General features: G+C 40.9%; 1 protein-coding gene across 2 annotated transcripts in view; it reads left to right on the top strand.

Moving 5' to 3' along the window:
* Window positions 1-20,702: 20,702 nt before the first annotated feature.
* The window catches only part of MAPK11 (mitogen-activated protein kinase 11), a 31,126-nt gene continuing 26,115 nt past the window's right edge, over window positions 20,703-25,713 (top strand). For both annotated transcript variants that reach the window (XM_030238098.2, XM_050969684.1), the window contains exon 1: window positions 20,703-20,878. In XM_030238098.2, coding sequence (XP_030093958.2) covers window positions 20,766-20,878 — 113 coding nt within the window. In that variant the 5' untranslated portion in view covers window positions 20,703-20,765. The remainder of the gene's footprint in view (window positions 20,879-25,713) is intronic.

Here is a 25,713-nt window from a genome sequence, read left to right as displayed (position 1 = left end):
TGGACCTCCTTTTTCCCATCACAGGGGGTTCGACCTCCCAACTAGCATGACCCTGATGCCAGCCACATTACTTGACTCTAACTCAGGAACCATACTTGAATTGCCTACATGCCTTACCAGGCCCAGGAGTCACCCTCTGACGAGCCCTCTAAAGTTAAACCCTCTCCATGTTACTCAGATAAGGAGAGGACATCCTGTGAACATCTGGTTGGACAAAGAGGCAATGTGTGGAAAGGGGAAATGGGGAAGAGGGTTGCTTTGAATGTGTGGTTTGTGATGCTTGAGAGATATTGCTGTTGGGAGTTCTTTAATGAGATGGGAAACATCTGTGACTGCAGCAGTGGGCAGATGTGTCACCAGTCTCTGTCTGCACGTGAGTGACCACCACATGAATCATCACCACCAGGGTGCAAAGGCAGCAACCTGGAGAGAAAACACCAGGAGAGCTAAATACCTTCAGAAGGAACATCCTGCCAGGCATAAAGGAAATAAAAGACTATTTAAATATCTCTCCTGAGCTCAGAAAGCATAGAGGGCTCTTAAAATATTCTGGTGAGGCTGTGAATAATCGGAATTACACACATTCACTCAGAACTGAACAACAATGTCAGCAAAGCTGTGGGACTCAGCAGGACCAGCTCACAGCTCCAGAACTGTACCTACCTGGGAAACCAGCACAGCTCCATGGCAGAGCAGGGTATGACTGTAAATATGAGTTGGCTGCATTTTACAAAATTTTCTAATTGAAATTTCAGTGCAAATAAGATATTCATCAAGGAAACTTCAACAAAACTGTTAACATTTGGTGAGACTATAAATATGATTAAGTGTATGAGAACATATTAATTAAATATTAATTGAATCATACAAGTCTGTACTGTTTGTATATTCTGCATAAAATAATCTCCTTTGCAGAGGGAGGAAACAAGTTCTTGTTAACAAGAGGTTACAGTGGAATCAATAATTAAAGCTTCTAAAAAGGAGCATTGCATTTACAATTCTCCTATGTAAATTCAATGACAGTTCATCTCTCTTGATCTGTAGTTTTGATTTGTAATAGATGTAGTCTTTTATATTACTTATTTCTGAAATTTTAACCTTTAAAATCTTCTCTTTTAGATATTTGTCTTGGTTTGAAAGACAGATGTCTGCCAAGGAGGGAAGGAATCTCCATTGGAAAGGAAAATATAACCCCCTTCCTTCCAAATTATTCTAACTTTGAAATGAAGGGGTTTTCAGGCAAAGGTATGGGGAAAGGAATAACAGTTCTTTACTAGTTTGTATGCATAACAAGGCAAACAAACAACAACAACAGCAGCAACAACAAACAAAACCAGAAATCCAGTAACAGCCTTCTCTTGGCTGTCAGGCACCTTCCCCTCAGAGAGTGTATAAAAGATTTCCTCAGTGTGGAGACATTCACATCAGAGGCCTCTCTGGGGTTGAGAGGAATTAGGAGATTCTCTGCACATCACTATCATGCATTGATAAGTGACATTGACTCAATCTATACTATTTCTTTGCTAGCTGTAACATACGTATTCTTATCGTGCACTGTATTTTTGTCTACATGTAGCTCTTTTTGTGTTATCCTGTGTAGTAAGTAGTCTATTTAAAGTCTTATGTCTGTTTTCTTTGGTCTCCTCAATAAATTATTCATGTTGTTGTAGGCCTGATCTGTCATTATTAAGAGCTTGTGAGTGACAGTGAATTTCGGGGTGCTGGCCACCTCAATAAAGCTGCTGTCTACTGCCAGAAACCTGTCAAAGGCAGGAACTTGCCTAAGCTCTCCCCTCTCACTTCACAACATACATACAGCACAATTTTACCTCTTTGTGAAGATTCTCACCATGGTCTCAAGTTTTCCTTGGCATAAGCCTCCAACTTGACTCAGCAAGATAAGTTAAAATATATATTTATTTTGTATTTAATATATTAAATTTAAAGGCTGAAATATTGCCAACAGAAGCAGCTAAAGATGCTGGAAAGAGTTCTGCAAATTTAGTCTGACTGAGGTGAGTGGCAATGGCCTTGATCTGCATCTGAATTAGTCCAGCTGCTGACTGTGTGCTTTGAGCTCTGCCTCAGGCATTCCCTACTCTGGACATGCTGCTTCTCCCTGTCCTCCACAGCCTCACTGCCCGTGGGATCCTCTGTCATTAGACATCTGTGGGTGGTCACCTGGAGTCACCAGGAAGGCTATCAAAGGAGAAGTTCCAGACCTCTGGAGGGGTTTTCTATACTTGAGACGCTGGCTGGAGGCTCACTGCTGTCATGTAATCCAGATGTGCATTTCCTTGTCCTGAATGCACCAGATGTGTGCCTGCTGATGTGAAAAAGTAGGGTTGCACACCTCAGTACAAAAAGTTCTATTAAACTACTTATTTCATGTCTTACAAGATGTCTAATAAGCTTACTTGAAAAATTAAACAAAATGGGTTTCCAAATTCCCAGCTGTCTCAAACAGTCACCAATAGCTAAATTGGTGAGGCCTGCATAAATCAATTGTTTTACACAAATATCTGATACATTGACAATTTAAGCCTTGAAATTTACAAGTTATTTTAGCCAGGTCATTGTGAAAATAATTACAAGGAAATTTCTTTGGAGGGCAGCTACTTTCTATAATAAGGGAACGTATGCCTGGCTTTTATTTTTCTGAATGAACAAAATTTCCCAGATGGGGCAAATTGAGCCAAGAACAAGACAATGCAAAGATATCCTAAGTCCCCTAGGAACATCAGCATAAAAACATGCTGCTGAAATGAGCTGAGAGATATCTCTTCTTAGTGGATGATATCAGTATTTGATACTCTTAAATCCAATATGTTTTCAGGATAACTTCTTAGTTTCTTGAAAAACCCTCATTGCATTCTGCTGTAAACCACATTAGTAAATAATAAAAAAGAAATTCAATAATGTAATCATCCTATCTTTGCAGTGATACATTATCCTGTTATTGTCAGATTAAGACTGTTTTTTCTCCCAGGTAATCAGATGGAGGGATTAAACCCTGCATACACAAGTGAAACACGAAACAGCCAGGGGGAGAAAAGACAATTTGATAGGACAAATGGGCTGGGAGACAGTGACATGCAATGTCTTACCATGGCTGGAAAGAAGAGTCTGTCATGAAAGTGGATTGGCAGAAATGTGTCAATAGTGGCACTTTGGCAGCCTGGAGAATCTGCTCTTCTTGCCTCCAGCTCTCCAGGATTCAGGTTTTTCAGCAGGTTTGTATGAGGGTGCACACAGGTGACACAGATTATGAACTTCACAATGAACTGTCACAACTTGGAGTAGTTATGATATATCCCATCTACAAAAGTGTTCCAAATGTGGCCATGTGTAAACAACCGCTGCATCAAAATAATGACTCTTTCCCAACATCTAACAATTTAAAACTGTGATAGGCACCTATTTAAATGCACTTGCTAAAACCATTGCCTCTACTTAGTTCCCCTATCAGAGTAATACCCAATGGTACCTTTTCTCCATGGTTTGTGGTGCTCAGTGCAGCTCTGTGCACCTAGAAAACCAACAGCAGCTGTGCAAGTGGCATATAGACTCAAAAATACTACAGGCAGTTTCTGAATCACAGAGGATCAATATTAATTACATTTCATCACTATGAGGAAAAGTACTAGAGGAAAACAAAAGCTAAAAATAACTTTATTTTCCCTGGTAATCCTCTTCCTCCTTTTCAGTCTTTTCATTCCATTTCTCTTCTTTAAACTCCAGTTGCATACACAGGACTAGCTCAGAGGCATCCCAAACCATGTTAGAAAAAATTGCTTTACGTTGCTTTCAAAAGTCCTTGATCCTTGACTAATATGAGTGGGAGTTGACCGCCTCTCATCCTGGAGTAAGGAAAAGACACCCAGGAACTGCCTAATTACCAGCTGTATATCTGAACTGTCAGGTTTTTCCATCATGCTCTTCTGTCTCTTTCCCCTCTGACAAACTTCTTTTTCACAAATTCCTTCTTATATTAATTTGAAGAGATGCTTTTTCCATTTACTCCTTTCAATATTTTTTCTTTCTTTATCTCTTCAGCTTGACCTTTTTTCTCTCATTTAAGATGATTTTTATTAAACACACATGGTAATTCACTGCAAGTTACAGAAATCTAATGCATAGCACCAGAAGCCTTTCACAATTTCTCTAAGATTTCTCAGAGAGAATTTCTCTAAGTTCTTCAGATTTCAGTCTGAAGAACTTCTTCCAAAGCCATAAAGATATGCTTTGGATGTTAACTTTTTTTTTCTTAACTCTTATTCATACACAGTTCCTTCATCCTGTGCATCTCCAATTTAATCTTTAAAAATAGCTTCTTTTTGAGCTCTCAGACCTTTTAAGGATGTGGGCTGTGTTTTAAGTTAGCACTTTTTCCTTCCAGCTTCTAAATCATAATTTCCCACAATGATCACTACTTCTTTACACAGTAAAATATTTTCAGAGACAGTCTAGCATTTTCATTACTCTTGCACAACACGTCATTTTTCTTTAACACTATTACTCATACTCTGTTTTCTAGATCTTCATCTCTCTTTTCACTGATTTGTTCCTTATTCTTCCTTTGTGGTTCCATTTAATCACCATTTGCACTCTGGATAGCTGCTGGCTTCTTTTCTCCCAGCTATTTCATTTCTGCTGGAGGCAGCTATTTCTGCTGCATCTTTCCCTGAAATACCCCTTCTTCTACATTAAAAGTGGCAGTCTCTTTTAGCAACTTAATTAAACTGGAATATTTCTGTCAATAGCACTTACAGTTTCTGCAAGGGGACATCTTGCATTACATGGAAGTGATAGCTTGCTAGAAAAGCTTCATTAAAAATAAGAGAAGACTAAACTTCAAGTCTGACCCTTCTCCCTGTTTCAGCAACATGAATTACATTTGAGTTATCCCCAGTTTGTGTGAGGAAAAGAGAGGAGGATATGGCCCTCGATGTGCCAGTAAAGCCTGTAGATCACCTGCATACATATTGGGACATAGTTTTTGAGTACTGTAGTTGTAAGTAGTATGAATTTTCAAATAATTGAGAAAACTGTAGATCCCTGTTCCCCTCCTTCCCCTTTCCTATTAGTACTCACTAACAAATGCATCCAGTCATGAGTACAGGAGTGGCTTCCCAGTCCTTCCACTAACATGGTGGCCACACTCATGTGTGATTCAGCAGTCAGAAATCCCTGTTTGTGTCAGAAATATTTCCCTGCTTTTACAGAACAGTTCTTTTGTCCAGGATGAATTTTGGTTCTTCATCAGTTTTCACTTACTTTGTTTTAATGGAGAAATACATATTCTGATGAAAGGCAACATTCTGGACAGTGGGGTATGACTTGTCAGAAACAAATCAGTTTGCAATCAGATTAGGAATGTTTAGCTGCAGGGATTTTTGTAGTCAGCAATGTGACTACAGTGAATTTAATGGAAGTTTGGAATAACTATTTAACATTACATTGGCTACAATGTGATGAAGCAAGGGAACTCATGGGCTACAGCTCTAAAGCAGATTAATAGATTGTCATTCCCCTCTCATCCTGAGCTGACATAACTGTGTGCTGCTGCTGTCATCACTATTTGCATCCCACATCAGTAGGTTTGAGTCTGTGTCTCACAGCAAAGCTGACTTCTGGAACACTAGTTCATGTGCTTATGAGTGTTCACATAAGCATATAAGTACCTTCATGAACATCATCACAACTTGAGATCCATTAAAGTTTAAAGCATGTACAAGACTAAGAACTACAGCACTTGAAAATAGTAGACATCTTCTGAATTAGGGTCAGAGTCCAGAAATACATTTGGTGTAACAACATACCAAGGTGTTAGTTGAATGAGTAGGCCTTTGGCTATCACCCCTCAAATGTTAGGAAAGTATCAGGTAAGCTGACACTTGAGGTATAGAAATGCAAATCCTATAAAACGTGTAGAACTGCTTTTTCTCCCAGCAGCTAGCAGGGAGATTTATTTCTAGCTTTTATTATTTATTTATTTTATACATAAATAGCTTTTAGTTTTTATTATTTATTTATTTTATTTCTTGATTTCTTTCTGGCTCTTGTTTTTCATATTACGTTTTATCTCCATAGTTGTTTATTTAAGCTTTATATTATTATTATAGAAAAATATGGTGTATTTTGAATTAGTAAACAAAACAGCAGGCATCTACAAGGAAAATGTAAAATGCAAATCACAATGTTCAATACCTGCAGTTCAAGGAAGAAATTAACCAAAGTTAATTTTAAGGCTGCATCTTTCTCTTACATGTTTCTTAAAACTAAGTTAGTTCTCCTTCACTCTGCTAAAAATAACTGATAACATGTTAAGTCTCCATATTTAGTGATTTATATTTCAGAATATTCTTCAGATAGCAGCCTTGGCCTGGCTGTGAGCCAGACAAGCCTCTTTGTGTTTCCTTTCTTTCATTCAGCTTTTAAAAATGCTGTGCTTTTAAGTTTTTAGCCTAGAGCTGTAAAAAGGCAACTTGAGACAATAGAGATCTCAGTACATGAAGTGATTCATAGGAGACATACAAAATTCTAAAAGCACTTTCAGTCTGGCGCTTTAACACTTTCAATTAAAAACTGTGTTTGAGCCCAAATAAATGCACCATCCTCAAAGACAATTGTACTTTAAAATTGGAGAAGCAACATTTTTCTATGCCAAGCTGTATTTTCTTTCTCAATTTAGAGGTTAAGGGCAGCTCTGGTAGAAGATCGATGGCAGCAGAGGGATGCTGCCTCACAGAAAGGTGATACCAGTCAATCAATTGGCAGTACCTTGCCTCTGAAGGACAGGGACTACCTGTGTTCTCTAAATTCAAATAATTTCACTGGTTTCGGAAGAAACTAGAAACTTTTGTCTTCTGCAGATGAATTTTCAAACTGTAGAATTTCCCAGCACTGTCCCAAATTGCCCTGTGGGCCATTCAGAATAGGCTCCTGTGTCACAAGTTGACCATTGGCCTTAATTTTTTTTTTTTGTGTGTGCATAATCAATATGACAGAATTTAACATTATCTCTTGATTCAAATGCCAAACACTGTAAAGCATAGTAATGGAGGGTTTATCCTTTTTTTGATCCTGCACTATGTGCTATGTGCCCCTTTCACCCCTAGCAATACTGAAAACAAAGTCAAACTCACACAAATACCAATTCAGCACTGAGCAACAGACTGCATCCTATGTCCGTGCTTTCATTGGTCTCCAGCAATAGGGACTTGTAACAACTGCTGATGAATCTTTACTGGAGAGTGAAAGCAAAAAGGGAAAACAAGACAAGCTGCTGAGAAGATGATCATAATCTACTCTCCAGAGTTTCTTCTTGGACACTGATTTTCTTTTTCATAATGCTTGCACCAGAAGGCCATGGCCAACATGCAGCATACTTGTGATGAAATTTAATAATGACACAGTGCAGCTGAGAAGGTGTTAGGCCTCAGAATGAATTTTTCCTACACAAGGACATGCCAGATTGAGCTCAATATGCCTCAAGTTAAGTGCTGTAAGGGAATTGACTTTCTTCTGAAATCTTTTATTCTTTGTGGGAATTACAGTTCATATTGCCAAGGCAAACTTCATAAATTGCTTTTTCAGACCCAGTGTTCCTGGAGCTGTAGACTCTATGACTCTCTCATCACTAGCCCTAAGTCTAACCCTAACCCCAGCCCTAGCACAAGCCCTAACCCAATCCTGAGCTTTCCTGATCAGAGAGATGTAGGAGCAGCAAGGTTGGGGCCCTGCCAGGGCTGTTTTGGCATGCCTTTTCCACCACCAGAATTCCTGGAGCTGTAGGCTCTTTGATTCTCTGAACCCTAACCATAACACTCACTCTAAGTCTAACCCTAAAACCAGCCCTAGCCCTAATCCTAACCCTACCCCTATCCTATCAGTTTTCCAGGTCAGAAAGAGGTAGAAGCAGCAAGGTTAGGGCCATGCTGGTCTGGCCTTGGCATACCATTTCCAGCCCTAGTGTTCCTGGAGCTGTAGGTTCTTTGATTCACTCAAACCTAACCTTAATCCCACCCCTAAGCCTAAAGCCCCCAGCAGCACTGATGTTCGAGTTTAGAAAGAAGTAGAAGCATCAAGGTTGGGCCCTGCCAGGCTGGCTTTGGCATGCCACTTCCAACCCAAGGGTTCATGGAGCCGTAGGCTCACTGACTTTTCCAACCCTACCCCAAACCCAAACTTTTAACGTTATCATAATCCTAAACCCAGCCTTAGCCCCAGCCCAAGCCCAAGACTATAGGTTTTCCAGATCAGAAAAAAGGAGCAGCAAGGTTGGGATCTCGCCAGGAACCCATGGGCTTGCCTTTTCGAGCCCCAGTGTTCCTGGAGCTGCAGGCTCTCTGGCTCTCTCAACCCTAACTGTAAACCTAACCCTAACCACAACCCTAGTCCTAGCCCCAGCCCTAGCAGTAGCCTGTACCCAATCCTATGAGTTTTCCAGATCAGAAAGATTTAGGACCAGCAAGGCTGATGCCTTGCTGGGATCACCTTGGCCTTTTCCAGCCCTGGTGTTCCTGGAGCTGTAAGCTCTTTGACTCTCTGAGTCTTAACCCTAACCCTAGCTTTATCCTTAGCCCTAGAACAAAACAAAAACTATAGGTTTCCTTGCTGCTCCAACATCTTTCTGATCTGGAAAACTCATAGGATTGGTTGGATAAGGGCTAGTGCTAGGGCTGGGGCTAGCACTAGGGCTGGGGTTAGGGTTAGGTTTACAGTTAGGTTTGAGAGAGCCAAAGAGCCTACAGCTCCAGGGGCACTGGGGCTGGAAGAGGTATGCCAAAACAATCCCATCAAAGCCCTGTGTGAGCCCAAGAACTAGACCTGCATTTCTTAAGGTCTAAGCAACTGCTGACACTGGTCAGCAGCCTTCCTCATTCTGGCTGATACTGGATGTGTCTGCTTGCTGTGTGAATCGCCTGGAGCAGTGTGTGGCTTCTGGTAAACAAGAGCAAAAAGAGCCAGGATTCAAGTTGTGCCGAAGCCCATTTGCTTACCTAAAATGATAATTAAGGCTGTAATAATTGCCTTCTCATTATGACTGAGATGAGAGTGGGACAGCTGTTATTTTAACAGATCACCAAACACGAGCAGAGGCATGGAGTATTTTACTTCCTGAAGCCACCTGTCCCATACCTTACCAAGTTACCTGCCAAAAAAGAACAACAGCAGTGCTTTCACTTGCTCTGTTTTTGTCCAAGATTTATTTGTAATAAAGAAAACCTATTTCTATTTCATAAAACAGATTTATCTTTAATTTCCTTTCCTGCTTTGATGGAAAAATAGGACAGGGGAGAAAGTAATAACCCATCACTTGTCTTCAGTTACTAGTTGCTGTTTCTGAGAATTTAGCAGCCCATGTGAAAAGGCTTTAAATCATAGAAAGCTATTTCCTGTGTGCCTTTGCATTACTTCAGAAAATTCACTGTAATGACTTCTGGTCACAGCATTTTCTGATTGCAGGATTGCAACTTACTCCTGTACATGAGAGTGCAAAAATACAGTGTTTGTGGTTGGATTGTCCAGGAAAGCTGCACCTGCAGGGAGAGGCATGGAGCATGTGATTGGTTTCCAGAACAGAGGAGCTATTAGCTTTGTGGCAAAGGCCTAGAGCTGGAAAGATTGCATTCATTGTGTTGGGGGAATTGCTGAAGCCTGCCATATGTGTGAAACATTTGTCTACTTTCCTCTCTGTGATTACAGTCATTTCATTAAATAAAGCAGGAGAGCTACAACATTTACGATGTAAGCATTCTCATCTGCGGCCTTTTCCTTTAAAGCATCACCTGTCATACTTCTTAAGCTAAGGGCCATCACCTTAACCAAAAGGTCTAATGAAACTGATATTTCTGTCTAAGCTACACTTTACCAGTTTGTACCTCAGAAAGCAAGTGTGAACCTTGGTTAAACTTTTGTTATTGATGTTATTTTTGTTTGTTGAACAAATATTACCTAACTGTTATTAGTACAGGTTGAGTTATGATTACTGCAAATCTCATGAATGGAAGCAGGTCACTGAGCCCAATCTCAGTAATTTTTTTCTTCATACCCTCCTAACAATGAACCTTCCAGGCTGTTCAGATATACATACATACATAGCTTGCACTACAGAGGGAAATTCCCTGCTAGGCAGATCCTTAGAGCCACACAGCCTGGATCTATCAACAGAATGGTGAAAAGTAGACATAAGGGAAGAAAGAGTTCATGCAGAATTGAGTAGGTCAAACCTCCCCATCCTAGCTAAGCGAGAATGCACAATCAGTACAGCAGTGGGGACTAATGCAAGCCAACCCAGCTGAATCAAGTTTCTTTTTGTCTTCTTCTCTCATATGTGGGACTGTGGGAAATATCTGTAAGGCTTGTTTTGGTCTAAGACACAGGAAACCAAGGAGGAAGGAAGACAGGAAGAAAGCAAGAAAGCAAGCAACCAAGGAAGGAAAGAAGGAAGGAAGGAAGGAAATGTTCACACTAAGAGTGGGCATGAATATGTAGGAAAGGAATGTCCAGGAATAATTAGGGTAAGTTGTCCTACCTCTTAAAGCAGAACTGCTGACAACTATGCATGCATGACTATAGAAAGAAATAACTGAAAATAGTTACTCTTGAGGGAGAATACAGCCTTCTCATCTTTAATTTTTAACAAAAAATATGTTTCCTGATCTGAACAGGTTTTCACATAGCTGTGAAGATCTGAGCTCTTGTTAAATTGTTTTGTAGTGCAGTTTGAGGTACAATGAGTAACTGGGCAGTGAGACTGAGGTAGGGGGCTGTGCTTTCACAGAGAATTTCTTGCGCTGTTTCAAGTCTATTTGTCATGCTTTAGCTTTTCCTTCTCTTTGCCATTTGGTCTTTTGCTGGTATGATTTGCAATAGGAACATCACAGCACTGGGAAGGAATCTCACAGGTCAAGTCCAGGCTCCCATTGTCATCAAATATTGTTAGAACAATCATAATTCTTAACACACTTTGCAGTATGAATGACTTGATGGTGTCCAGTCTTAACAAATAGATATTATTTGTGGTGTGAGAGACCTGACAGTTAGAAATGAGTCTGGAATCCTCAACTGGAAATGAGGGAAAAGAAGAAGCCAGCTGAATTAAACTAAAAAGACCTAAATGTGATTACATTTGCTGTTGCAGTGTGAGAAAACCATTATCTAGGAGACAAAATAGTTTCAAGAGGCTGGATGCTTGCAAAAAATCTACTGTTCCACCTGCATAAGGAGTGTGGGAGGTTCTAATAGCTAATGACATAATTTATTGATTTTCTGAGACTAAAGGAGCTACTCTATAGCTAGCAATTTCTGTAAGTCAGCACACAAAATAGTGCTGAGATTGAATGACTTTGCAGGATCACCTGTCCACAAAACCACCAGTGATTGCAAAGCTCTTCTGCTGCCATAGCAGAATCAAATAGAAAGTACCTTATTTTTCCAGTATGCAGCAATTCATCACACCAAAGCAAGGGGCAGAATCTGCAGCAGAAATAACATGGACTCTTTTAAATGGCACAGATGGTACAGAACCAGACTCTGAGCACCATGGTGTGTCTGGGGGGAGATATCAACAACATTCACAGGTACTGGGATCTCACTGGGCTCAAAACCCAGCAGCCTCTATTTGTATAAAGACAAATACCATGAGCTCCTGGTAACATGCTTGTTATCTAAATTGGAGGAAAAAGTAGTCTGCCATAGGTGCTTTAAATGTTGCTAATACTCATTTTAAAATATATCTTAGTGTAGGATACGCAAACTGAGGTAAGTCCAGACATTGATTTGGGCCTCAAAATAGATTAATAATTCCTGAGTCATGTCAGAGAGACCTGCTAAAACTGTCAGGTAGGTGCAGCAGCATCACACAAAAAACGAAAATACAGATCAGGCACAAGGAGTAAATGGACATTCTGTAAGGGCATCCATTAAGTTCAGGAGACCAGCTGTAAAGGACTTGAATTTTACAATACATAACAAAACCACTTTCAAATGAAGCTTGGTCCAAGGTTTGCTGCATCTATATTTCAGGGCAGAAAAAGTTATGAAAACCAATAAAAGAAGAAAAGTTACAGAAAACCTGGTGCTTCTAAAGCCCCTACTGGGGAAAGCATTCTACAGAGCTTTCTAGAAGAATTTCCTAAAATTGATACAATATTTGCTAAACTTCTGTGTTATGAAATGGAGATAAAGATGGGGAGAGAGAATTGGTTTCAATTGCCATGCTTCCAATCATACCAAGGTTTTAAAGAAAATATAAGCTCTACTCTAAGAAAAAAAATGCTGGACAGTTCAGTTGGCTGATGTATTTTAGAAGGAAACTGGAATATATTGGGACAGATAAAACTCAGAATTATATTTGAAAAAGAGGCTCCTTACAGACTCCACTGTTCCACACTACTGCAAAAAAGAAGTACACCACTAGATACAGAAGTATTTCATCTAACTGGAGTAAGATGAAACAGTAACTGTGGCAGTAATAAAAGCTGGGTTCACACCCATCTCCACAATAATTTCAAGAACATCAACAGCATGGCAGAAAAATCACCATCTGTAAACTGCAATTAAGGACATATTTGCTTTATTTCTCAAGGTATACTCAGTCCACTTCCACGTCAAATAGAGACTGAAGAAGATAAGAAATAGTGTTAAGAAACATTTGCTTACTAAGGTATTTAGCTGTAAAACAGGCTGGTGTTTAGAACAAATGTGCTGCCTTTGCCAGCAAAGCATTCTTTCATTGGTTCCCTTTAGTGTTAAAAACCACTAGAGACAGAAACATTAACTTGGTATGCATGAAAAATTTATATTGAAAAGCCCCCAAATGCACACTGGGAATCTAAAAGGTTTTGCCACAGGTCAGTGTCCTGTCACTTAAACGTTCACACAAATAAGACAGGGGACGTGACCTTTGTTTTTAAAAGCCCAGTTATGCCATTCATGTCTGAGAGTCTCAATCAATAAAAATCTCAACCTATTTATTATTTTACCATTTGAAGCAGGAGATAACAGTAAGCAAGCAGCAAACAGGACAGTCTGTGTTTTACTACAGGATGAATAAAACCCCAAGGAAATTTGGAATAATTAATTCTTCTTAGAACAACAGACTCTAGTACAATAAAGGAGTAGTTTGTAACTCTCTGGTGGCCACAGAGAACAGTTCCATAGTATTTCATAAAATGCTCAACTCCACAGGAGGAGCTGTTACAGTTTCTGTTTGGTCTTCTCCTCAGAATCCTATAAACAAGAGGTGAGCCTATCTTACCAAAGGAGACAAAAAGAGCTGAGAGAACTTAATACTGCCAGAGACATACTTGATGTCTACAAATACACTGGAGGAAAGAGAAACACCAAAGAAAGGCCAGAGATCAGCATTGACATAATCACAAGTATACATTGGTAGTCGACAACCTAATATAAATTTTCTGATAAGGCCAGTGAAAATACTTATTAATTGGCACAAAGTAAGTTTGACGTGGCGAATGTAACACCTGTAATTCAATGACTGGAAGTCGCCTCCAGTCTGATATTATTCATCAGTGTAGCAGCCTTCCCTTGAAAACTCTTTTCAGCACAATTCCCTTCCCTTTTTGTGTGGTGATATGCTTGTTGCAGTCAGGATTTGTCTCACTTATTCCTTGCAACTACTTATAACCCCACTCCTTTCCAGGGCCTCTGATCTTACAGTGATTCAGTTTTCTCTTTGTTAAGTTCAAGTTTATAAAAGGTATCTTAAAAGGCTTAAATCCATAGGTTCAAGTCCCTCAACTAATTGTTCCTCAAAAACAGTTTATGTTTGCCATTGCTTTTTATTCATTGATTTAACTGTGTAATTCAAGTACAATAATATAAAACAGGTAAACTGAGGCAACACCTGATACTTATTCCTGAAATATTAGTAGATGTATATCATATGTCTACACAGTTCTACATACAAATGTTTATTGCTTTAAAGGCTTAATTTGTTTTAAGAGGGCCATACATATATAAGAAAGTTGGTTAAGCTGTGGCCACAGCTTTTGTGGTTCAGTTCATAAGAACTCCTGTAAGTACAAGAAAAACTAAGGAGTAATACGCTGCTCTTTGAAAGCATAGAGACTATGTAGGTTCATTATTAAAACTATAATTAGATTTCAGTAGAAGCATGGTCTATATAGCCTGAAAAAGCCAATGTGTATCAAATACATCCTGAATTATGATGAAACTGTGAAAAAATTGCCTTCTTTTATGGATAACAGCTCCCAAATAGAATGTGGATCACAGTTTTGATCCAAATGATTGTTTGAAATGATTTTTAAAACATCACATTATTGTCCTACCATCCTGCCATAATAATAATAGCAGAAAGTTTGATCCAGATGTTTAGCAAACAAGGTATGTTTTGGGTCCAAATGTGCCCAATAACAGCCTGCCAAGCCACACAACAGCCATTTCCCTGGGTTTATCAAGCCTTTGTGAAGCCTCAGTAGAGGGCATGCCGCCATCAGATCCATTATTGTCCACACCGCTCAACATCGGCAGTATCATTTGTCACACTACTACAGTCACATTGCAACCATTATTTGAAGCCTTATTGACACATTTACTTTGAGGAACCAAAGGTCTTTTCAGCAGAGTCCGAACACAGGTTATTAAGTCAAAATCAAGAAGGTGACATTGTAATATGAGTGAGGAATAAAATGTGATTAAAGTAGAAATCCCACTTTTCACCTTTGTGGAATAGGAGTCATGCTAATGGGAAAAAAAAAACCTGCAGATAGATTGGGCAGGATTATATACAACAGAACAACTGAACTTGTACCATTTTTCTCAAGCTGCCTGAGTAGTATCCTCACAATATCTCAAATAATGACTGAAAAACACAACTATGAAGAAGAATGCAGTATTTTCAGTATGACAAGGTTGAATGTAACTGCTTTATGAGAAATGAACAGCGCCAGATTGGAGTGCAAAATTCTGCAGATGAGTAGCAGATGGCAAATGAAGGCATGTGAATACATGCACCTCATACTAAGTTGGGCTAATTCACTAGAAATTTGTGTTCTGCTTTTATAAGTTTGCATTGGTATCAATTTTCTGTAAGTATTCATTAAGAGTTAAAGCTGAATCAGATATAGCTTTCATATTGCTCTCCCTCAACTGCAAATATTTGCATATTTTTAAAGCACTGTAATAGAGTTTACCATGTTCCAAAGCTCACAGAGCAGCCCTATGGGTGTGGGTGCAAGTTTGTACACATCTACACAACCCCACGGCATTTAGAAATCCTGTAAGCAACAACTTTTCTTCATATTGACTTCACATGCAGAATAAGCACAGTTTTAGCCAGATTGACACCTCATTAATATAATTTTTCCAATACATAATTATTTTTGGATTGTGATTAGAAGAATTCATGATTCGCAATGCACAGCCATTTTAAAGAAGCCATGGTGTTCTTTGGAGCCAAAAGAAACAACACAGTAGTGAGTTAAACAGTCCTCCTTGAGTGTGATTTCTTAATGAGCATCAGAAAAGCACTGGGCTTGGTGTACGTGAGCTCTTACATCTGCATCTGCCTTTATTTTTGGAGTACCTTCAGTCACTATGAAAAAATTTACAGCTGAGGTATATTTAGGACAGAAGCCCAAATGAGTGCATTTGGAACAATGTGTTCTTGCTCCCATTCTCATAATGAAATTTGACTTGAATGGGAGCAGTGCTGGGCTCTCCGCAGCTACTGATTATACATGTCAATATTAGACTGTGTTTGACTGATGCTGTATTATGCATAAGAATACAGCATCATGGTGGTGTTGTGATTCAGCAGGCAACATAATTACATGGATTGCAAGTGAAAATATAGCACTATGTATTAATAGCCCATCTCAGCCTTTCCTCATATCTGGACCTTTGTTTACTTAATTAGGAACTATTATAAAGTTAAATCTCTATTTATTTTTCTGGTGATGGCCTTGTTTTGAATGTACATACACTGAGAAGCCTTTGTTGACATGACTGAGCAGGATATTGTATTTTATTTAATTTACTCTGGGGACTTCTGACACCAATTGCCAGCATGCTTGCAGTCCCAATCACATTGAGACATCTAATAGCAACATGATCTTAGAATAACAGCCATGTGTTGCTCCTGCTTGAAGAAAAAACACTGCCACCCTGTTCTGGTAGACTCCAGGAGGCCAAGATACACTCCTCTGTAATTTCAGGTAAAGGACACTGATTTTTTTTTTTTTTTTTGGTCAGAATTACATTTTTAACAGGATATTAGAAAATATTTCCCACCTTGTAACCACAGCAGTATGATAGGAATATGTTAAAAATTGTTATCAATGTCTGCAAACAATAAGCTTAGCTAGTAAAAGTGTTATTACTCTCTCAGGTAGTATGTCTTATGTATTTCTCCTTAAAATAAGGAAACAATCCTAGTCCCAGTTCATAAATGTGGAAAGCTGGCACAGAGATATCTAGTAGCCATCCTAATTCCACAGAGAAGGAATGTGGAAAAAAGGAAACAAAGCCTGAGCTCTGCACTCAAGCCATATTAGAATCTCTCTTCTCAGAAAGAATAGAAAACTATTCTTCCCATATAATTACTAGGATTTAACCCAGATTTTAAAACTCCTCAATAAATAGCAGGATTTCTCATTTGATTTCACACCTCATTATAGGTATGAAATGCCTTGGACATTTCATTATCAACTTGAGGTTCAAAATGAGTAACTAAACTTGAAGTTTTCTCCAATGAAAGACCCTTCATTTTTTCACAAGATTAAAAAACAAAAAAAGCTTTTCTAGTTTAAATATCTAAGACCTAACAGGACAAAATAGTCTCAGGCTGGAGCAGGTCATTGGATCAACCTGGGTGCTATGAAGCCTTCCAAATAGGTATTTGGCAACAGACACATAATAGCAGAAATATAAGAGAGAGTTGCATTTCATGGCCAAATGCAACAAGTGTCTTGTGATTCAGTCACAAAGATACATGGTCCCTGGCAAAGCAATCTCATGGAAACCAATGTGTTAGGAGTAGATAATGATTGACTTGCTATTTACAGAGGGCTTCATTTAGCCTTTCCTGCTGTCTGTACTTTGTCTTTCAGTTGTTACAAACAGTGGCAGCTTTCCTATGCTATAATTACAGATTTGTAGATGTAGTTTCAGAAATTCACAAGAACCTGCAAATAAAACCAATAAATAATAAAAACAAATAATAAATAAATAAAATATAATAAACATATAATAAAAATAATTTTTATAAAGATTTCATATACCCTACAACATTTTCAAAAGAAAGTGGCACAGGAAGCACCTTCACAACATTACTATGTTTAGTTTACTGTTATTAACTTAGGGTGGACATGGTGAAATCCATTAATGGACATCTCCAAGTACAAAGTTAAGTATGTAACAGATATAGTGACAGAACTACAGTGGTTCATCCTAAAACCTCAGTGATACTTGGTAGATTTTTAGTTAGAGCTATCCTATATTCACAGCAATTGTATTGAGAACAGTTTGAGCTCTGATCTGCAAACAGTCCTTCCTATGTTTTTCAAGGTCTTTTTTAAATCAGTGCTGAGTTTACAGAAATATGATTATGTTTTCCACAAGGAAATTATATGTTTTCAGTACTAAGGTGGCATTCTTTTTCTTTGAGTTTTCATGTTTATTGTTAGTATGAAAATTGCAATCTTTTAACTACATTATATATTAAATTTGCACTTTCTAAACTGAATACAAAAACAGAACTAGAGAGAGAATAAATGAGAATTGAAAGGGACCTGGAAGAGGGCAGCAAAGATGTGCAAGCTTTCTGCAATATATATATATATATATAAAAAAGAGGTAAAATCATAGAATATACTGAGTTGGAAGGGATCCATCAGGATCATCAAGTCCAACTCAAAAAAATAGGAATGAGGGACAGCTGGATATTAGTAACTCACAACTGGCTAAAATTATAAATTCCTTTGTTTTCACTGAGGTTTATTCTAATGAGAGTAATGTAGGGTTTGACTATGCAGTGGGAGAAGAGCCACAACAGAAAGTTAGTGCTCTGCCAGCAAGTTTTCCTTTGGTACCTGCTGGATTTGCTGTGTGTCTGAGGGACTGCATCCCACCCTGCCCGGGGGCACAGCCTCCTCACTCCTGAATGCAGGGCTCAGCTGATCCCACCCCACAAACCGCCTGCGTGTCCCAGCCTGCCCCACTGCAGCACACGGGCGTCCCTCCCAGTGCTGTGCCCTGTGTGAAGGGCAGGGAGTCCCTGCCCGCTGCCCTCCAGGCACCAGCACTTGACTTGGTGAGGAGCTGTCACACAGGATGCTGTCAGGCAAGGTGTGTGCAGTGTCCACAGCTGTTTCATGGGCTCTCCCTGTCCATGGGAGTCCCAACACAGCTTCAGGCTCAGTTTTATGTAACAGTATTTCTTGTATAGACAGTGAAAATTCTTAAGAAGGCAACGTATGTACAGAAGCTGTGACCTTATCTTTTCTTCATGCTTTCACACCCCCTGTAAAACTGCAGCTAAAAGAGAAGAATCCAGCTGACAAGGGAGCTGTCTCTTCCTCCTCCTCTTCCTTCATGGGGATGGCAAAGATGGATGAGCTGATTCTGCCATGGGAAAGGCAGCTGTCAGGGCTGGCTTTATGGGAGGCTTCTGGAGGCCTAGAACTTACCTAGCTCTGAGACAACTCAAATACACTGTCCTTGCATCTTGATGTTTTCCATTATTCCTCTCATTACATACAGTAGAAGACCATATACGTAGTATCCAATAAAACAAGGATATCAAGCACAGTCTCAGAGTCATGACTGCAACACAAATAACTGAAAGAAATTCACAGAAAACAGGAAATTGAGACCAACTGTAAATATTTACCAATAATTAACCAATAACGTGAAAAATGAATCCTGTGGAAATTGCATGATTAAAAGATTGGGTAGACATGGACAGACACAACTTCCAAAAATCATGGCTGCAGTTAGAAAGAAATAATTTATTACACCAAAACACTTCTAGAGACAAAGTACAATAAAAGTTAGCAAGTAGGAGTATTTGTTCCATTTTAGCAATGGTAAACATTTGGGGCCACTTACTTTAGGGGCAAATAAGATGGGGGATGGCAGTGACAGAAATTTTTCTTCTTGGCTTGGTGTAGTGTCACTGCATTGTCACTCCAGTTTTAAAACTCCATACGGTGGTGCTGAGAAAAATAAGATAAATTAATGTATTGTTGGATTTTTTTATACTTTTCACTTCCTTCAAGCACTATGCCCTCAGAATAGAAATTCAAGTGGGACCAAGGAGCAGTCTGGAGAGAACTGGAGAGGTCTGCTGCACTGGAGAAGGGCAGAAGTGACAACTAGACTATTGCTTTAGGAGCACTTAGTAGTATTTGAGTGGATGGCTGCAGATAAATGGCTATAGTAGTACCATTCGTCTATTTTTTTATTTGAAATGCACCCAGCAAATGCCAAGTTCTGGTGTTGTTTACTTGAACAGTCCTAGTATGGAAGTCCTGTCATGCAACATGGGCTGAGGTTTCAGAGCTGGAACGTGAACCATCCAGTGTTTGGAGCATCCGTAACACATGTTTTCTGTCTCATCATGCTCACATCTATTCAAGCATACGTGTTCTCTACAGTCACATTGTGTCCTAGCACAAACTGAGCAATTTGCCAAAGCAAATTGCAATCCATGATATAGGAGAGTTCTGAAAAGCAAGGATTTCTTTCCCCAGTGATTCAAAGGCAGGTGTAAAGCAATCCCAGTACACTGAATCTATGCAAACATGCTAGCTTACATAGTACAAGTTACTTACAGATGCTCAAAGAAATGTAAGAAGCCATGGAAGGAAACAATACATAAAGAAATATACTGGTAACATTGCAGTAGTGCTGCAATGATTTCAGAGGTCACTGAGATATTGTATAAGATACATTTTGGAGAGAAGAAAACACACATTAAAGAAGTTAGAGGACCTTTAACTGGTGCATTAATTTTGGACTTTTAAAGTTTCAAGATTATCTATTGTCTTGAGGGCTCGAGTCTTCATCGATGAAAAGGAAGAGGACTGAGATGAGTGCATGCGGGAGTCAATGCGGTAAGGGGAAATTTTAGGCACGAGACGACACCGAGAAAACCCCCGACCTGCCCGGGGCTCCATCAGTGAGCGGGGGCCGCACTGCCCCCCCGGACGATACCCTGGCGCAGGGACACCGCCGCTGTCGCTGCAGCTCGAGCCTGGCGGGCCCAGAGGGAACTTCAGGTGGCCATGGCAAAGTAAGAAAGGTGTCAGTCAGCAAGGCTTTAGAAAGCCTGAGAGACACCAGGCGAAGGGCGGGATGACCGGGTCCGCCCGTCACCACCGTCCCCGCGGGGAGCAGAGGCGGCGGCGCGGGCCCTTCCCGCACATTCGGGCAGGGGCGGCCGATGCGGTGAGGCCGCCGCTCCGGTCCGTCACCGCCCCGGCTGCGATGCTCCGGGGCGGGATCGGCGCTTCGCCACTCCCCGCAAGCCCCCGGGTGGCCCCGCGGAAAGACACCGGGTGCCGCCCCGGGGATCCTGGGCCCCTTCGTCAAGCCCCCCCTCGTCCCCACCCGGGCTCCCCCGGCCCTGGCCGCTGCCCCCACCCCTTCGGCCTCCGCCTTCCCCTCCCCTTCCCCTCCCGGTCCCTCCTCCCCGCCGGCGCCGGCCGTGCAGCCTCGGCTGAGGGGCGGCTGCCGCTGCTGCCGCTGCTGCTGCCGGCAGCTCCGGGAAAATGTCCGAGCGCGGCGGCTTCTACCGGCAGGAGCTGAACAAGACGGTGTGGGAGGTGCCCCAGCGCTACCAGAATCTCACCCCCGTCGGCTCCGGCGCCTACGGTTCCGTCTGGTAGGTGCGGGGCGGCGGCAGAGGGGCCGGGAGCCGGCAGGTGCAGCCGGCGGGTGGCGAGGACGGACAATGCGGGGCAGGCGGGAGCCCCCGCGCCGCACCGAGGGTCGTGTGCGGGGAGCGGAGGAGCCGGTGGCGGCAGCGGGGCGGGGGCGTGTCCGCCGGGCACCGGTGTGAGCGGCGCCGGAGCTCCCGCCCCGCTGCCCCGGCCGGCGGCCCCGCGGGGCCGGGCATGCCGCGCCGTCACCCGGGCAACCGCGCCCGCCGCCGCCCCGGGGCAGCTCCTGCCCGCCCTCCCGCCGCTGCCCCGGGGCCGCCCCCCGGGCTCCGGGCTGCCGCCGGGCCGCTCCCCGGGGCCGCCCTCCGGACCGGCCGCACGAGTGACCGCCCGCCGCGGGGCTGCCCGCCGGTGCTGCTCCCGCCTCCGGAGGGAGAATTGCCCCGAGAATCCTGCACAGTCATGGCGGTTCCGAGCGGGGAGGACGGGCAGGCGGCGGCGGGGCTGGGGAAGGGCTGTCCGAGCGGGGTCCGCCGCTGGCAAGGACGGCTCCCGGCTGCCGCGGCCCTTCCAGCCGGGGCTATCGCGGGACACCCCGCAAGGCCCCGGGGCAGCCGCGGCGGGGGGAGAGCTCTGTCCGCCGAGACAATGGGAGCAGCCCCCGGAGCGGGGCAGGCTGAGGGAGAAGACGGGATGCTCACCCGGTGCTTTCGGGGGATCGCAAATTAGGACAGATTGCCGCCCAAGGGCTTCGGCGTCTTAAGGATTTGGAAGGGTTTGCCACATGTTGTCATAAAACGTTTCTCTTTCTTTGATTATTCCTACGTCAGGCTTGCACTCTCGGGAACTCCCAATGCAGGCTGGGCTTTACTTTAGTATTTGATGCACACTTTACTACGCTTATAAAAGCTTTAAATCAATTTATGGAAATAATAGTGGCGTTTAAGGGGTTTTTGAGAAAGAGTCGTGGTTTTTTTTGTAAGCTGGGTGAGTGGAAATATGTAAACAATAATTTGTCCATAATAAACATAATAAACATAAATAAAGTCCATAATAAACAATCCATAGCCCTTAAAATGCAAATGCTACCTTAAATAATTTTTTTTTAAAAAATTCTTTAGAACTTTGGTTTTTGCCATGCTCTAAACTCATGCAGTAGTTCTCACTTTTTCTCTCAGTCAGATACCACAGAACGTTTATGGAATTTTGTATTAGTTACTTCATTATCTTGCTCTGTGAAATGTCCAAGTTGGCACATAAACTAGGAGTATGCATTTTAAAGAAACCTCCAACTATCAGCAGAAACACTCAGAACTGGTGTGAAGTATCTTTGAATTCTTCTCTTCTTAAATTATTTCTAATTTATGCTTGCACCAGGGAGGTGTAGGCCAAAACCATGTGAGTGTGGATACCTGCCATTGTAGTTAGCATGTGCTAACTGTTCCGAGCAGATGCTGGAAATAGTTCCACAACAACTTAATTTATTTACACTATGAAAATCTTAGTTTGTGAAAGAAAAGAGGAGAAAGTAAACTATGGATGGATAGCAGAGTAGCTACTTTGTGTTCCAATTGAAACTGCATTTCTGGTTACTTTCCCTATTTATGCTGACATAGTTTTGAGGGAAAGACCTACTTTACTGAATTTTATAATGACATGTCAAGACTTTTGAGAAATTGCAAAGGAAGTGAAAACATGTCGTGGTTCACTTGCAGCACAGCTGGTGCTTTGGTTTTTGAAACTGCACAGCCAAGGAAATCCTAGTAATTTTTATCAATTGCAAAGCCTAGGAAATTAAGATGTGAAATGGAAACTGGAACATGCTATGAGAAAGGTTTACTCTAAAATAGAGATTTAAAAATAGAATATAGCAATAAAACATTGCTCTATATTAAGAGCCTTGTTAACATCAATGAAGTATAAACCCAAACAGAAGCTTGAAAGTGAGGAAAAGGTATGCAGCTCTGAGAAAAGCTATCTATTTTTAGAGTCTATTGAAATTGATTTTTTTTTCTGTCTGTGTGCATGTGCTTTATCCAGGAGACCTACAAGATGCAACCATTCCCTTGAGTAATATGCTATATTGCTTCTGTGAGTAGCTGTACTCCTATTCAGTAAAATATCTAAAAGCATATTCAAGTCTTGCAGAAACTACTAGAATTAAACAAATTCTTAAGTGCTTTGATGAATAGCAGCCAAGGTCCTGAACTCCAAATGCTGGCTTTGAAATGAGAAGAAAGTTGTTGTAACAAATTTTTTTCTACCTCAGTGCAACTCTTCCCTAGGCCTACCCTTTTCTTTTTTAACAGTAAATTATTCGTCATAGCCCACAGACTTGGGTAACTGAATTGATAACTGATAATAAGAAACATATTGTAAATACTTGCATTTAAGCATCTTTTGCTGGCAGCTCAAAATCAATAGAGCAGTTTGTGTTAGGAGGCTGTGTTTTGGCCCAATTTATTGATATTTCATGTGTCCAGTAGAATTTGTGTTTGAGTTAGCTGCAGATGCATCAAATATGCTATGGAGATAGATACTACTGATTTAAAACAGATTCACTTTTAGAGATATATCTGTACCAAGCACAGTGCTTTCCCATTTGGTGGGGGTTTTTTTTGTTTTGTTTTTATTTAGATGTAGAATAGGTAGAAACCCCAAATCTTCCCTTGTATAAAGAGTTCTACTGCTTTTTCACTTTTTTAATGACATATCACAAAGAATATTTGGTTTTGGAAATCTTCCAAACTCAGCTGCACTGCAAAGCAGAGTTGCACCTTAGCATCTATGTGAATCACAGAGAGAACTGTGAGGTCTTTCCCTCAAGTAGTTAATCCTTGAAGTACTTTTTATGTTACTCTTGTACCTTAGCTTTGTGCAAGGCTTTCTTTTGCCTGAACTTTTCCCTATGGCCATTCAAGCTCCTGTATGGTCTGTCATTTGCTGCTGTCAGATCTGATTTTTTAAGTTTAGGAAAAAAGTTTAAAGCCAGGGAGTGGGGAGGTGGGAGTGTGTAATTACAGGTAAAGTTATCACTGGCATTTTCAACAGTATGTTTTGCTTAATTTCTCTTTTTTTCTAGGGGTTGGATTTTCTTGGCAAGTATTAAATTTACATGCACAACTGGTTTGGTTTGGGATTGTTTTCTTTTTGTGCTATAGCTTTGCCTATCAAGGCGAGGGTTTTTTATTATTAAACAATTATTCTAACTCTTGCTCAAGCTAAAATTTAGTTAAATTTAAACTTTTCTTCAAAAAATACATTTTTGGTGTCCAGCATTTATAGTGGAATTACCTCTCACAGAAGTCAAAGAGCTGGTTCACTCTTAAGGGACCAGGCATCAGACCTAATTGAGAGTTTTGCAGCATTTAAGTTATATTAAGCCATTTAGATAGGAAGCAAGATACTTACTTTCACATGGTAGTCTTAATCTACAACCCTTTCTTTTCAGCTCTAAAGAAAAGTGACTATGTGTCAGGTCAAACTGAGTTTTAAATTCACATTCCTTATGGTTCCACTTTTTAAAATAGAATTCTGGCTGTGTTTGAGTCTTCCAGCTGTCCCAGTGGGATTGCTTATAAACAGAATCTTTACCTGGAGCATCTGTGCTTTCCAGCTGTGTTGCCCTGGTGGTTCCACTGTGGTTTGATGCCTGACCAGCTTTTCCTCTGGGAGGTGGCATTGCTGCCTGCTTGAGAAAGAGTTTCATCTTTTTAACAGACTTCTTATTATACCACAAATTATGTAACATGTATAGATTTTTTGTTTCCTGATCTTTGGATCTTTTTAAAACCTGTATGCCTCTTTTTATGCCAGCTTTTGTAAACTGTCTTCTAACCTATTTAGTCTTATTTTTGCCTGGGAGGGATTGACTGCATTCTGCAGCATGCTGTCTCTGATCTGTCCAACAGGTTGTTTCCCATTAGCATATTGCAGGCTCTGTGCTCTGCCTTCTTTGGAAAGAACAGACCTTGCAAGATGAACCAAACTGAGTCCAGAGTTTCTTCACAGCCATAGACTCCTGCACTGTTGTCTCAGCATCTGTTGGCATCAATAGTACTTACATTCAGTCTCTTTTGGTTTTAAGACTATGAAATAGCTAACACCAACTCAGGTGACCTAACACATGTTTAAGTAGAGGCCTGCTAAGTAAAAGTGCAGTTGCCCAGGCCTCAGTTCAAAAAAAGCAGGAAAGCAAAGCCTGCCTTAAGTCATTTACAATGCTTCCAGCATCCGTCTGTCTATCCTGTTCACTTTAAGCACATGCTTAAGATTCATTAAGTTTATGTCCTGGCTAATTTTGTGTAAAAATGGGGGAAGGTGTTTAGGCTACAGTTTTGCTTTGAGGAAGTACAAGTGGAAAAATAGAAGCAGAAGGCTCTGATCTTGAAGTTTAACCCCTTCTTTCCTGCCATTCACCCCATTCTGTGCTTTAGGTACTCACAAATGTTTTGAGGGCATTAGCATGCAATACTGGAGCATAACACTGCTGATACCATCCTTTTCACACTGAGGAACTCTAAGAAGATGCTAAGACAACTCAGTATCATGTGAAGGTTTTAAAAGCTGCTATAAATTTTATCTAGCTGACAAATAGAAAAATTCCTTCATCCAAGATTGTACTTGATGATTTCAGGTTTTTTTTTTTTTTTCTTTTAAAGTATCTGTTTAGTTAGCTGTAGTGATACTAAGTGTATGATTTCAACTGTGAGATCAGGTTACTGGAGTTGTGGTGTGTATCACTGTAGCACTACATGCTACTTTAAATAGTAAATGCTAAGATAAACTTTAGGGTAGTAATAACACACAACTGCTGTATGTAAATACAGCTGGAAAC

The sequence above is a fragment of the Serinus canaria genome, chromosome 1A (assembly GCF_022539315.1).
Source record: "Serinus canaria isolate serCan28SL12 chromosome 1A, serCan2020, whole genome shotgun sequence".
Lineage (NCBI taxonomy): Eukaryota > Metazoa > Chordata > Aves > Passeriformes > Fringillidae > Serinus > Serinus canaria.
Note: the sequence above shows the minus strand (reverse complement) of the source record. Positions and strands in the feature narration are given on the sequence as shown.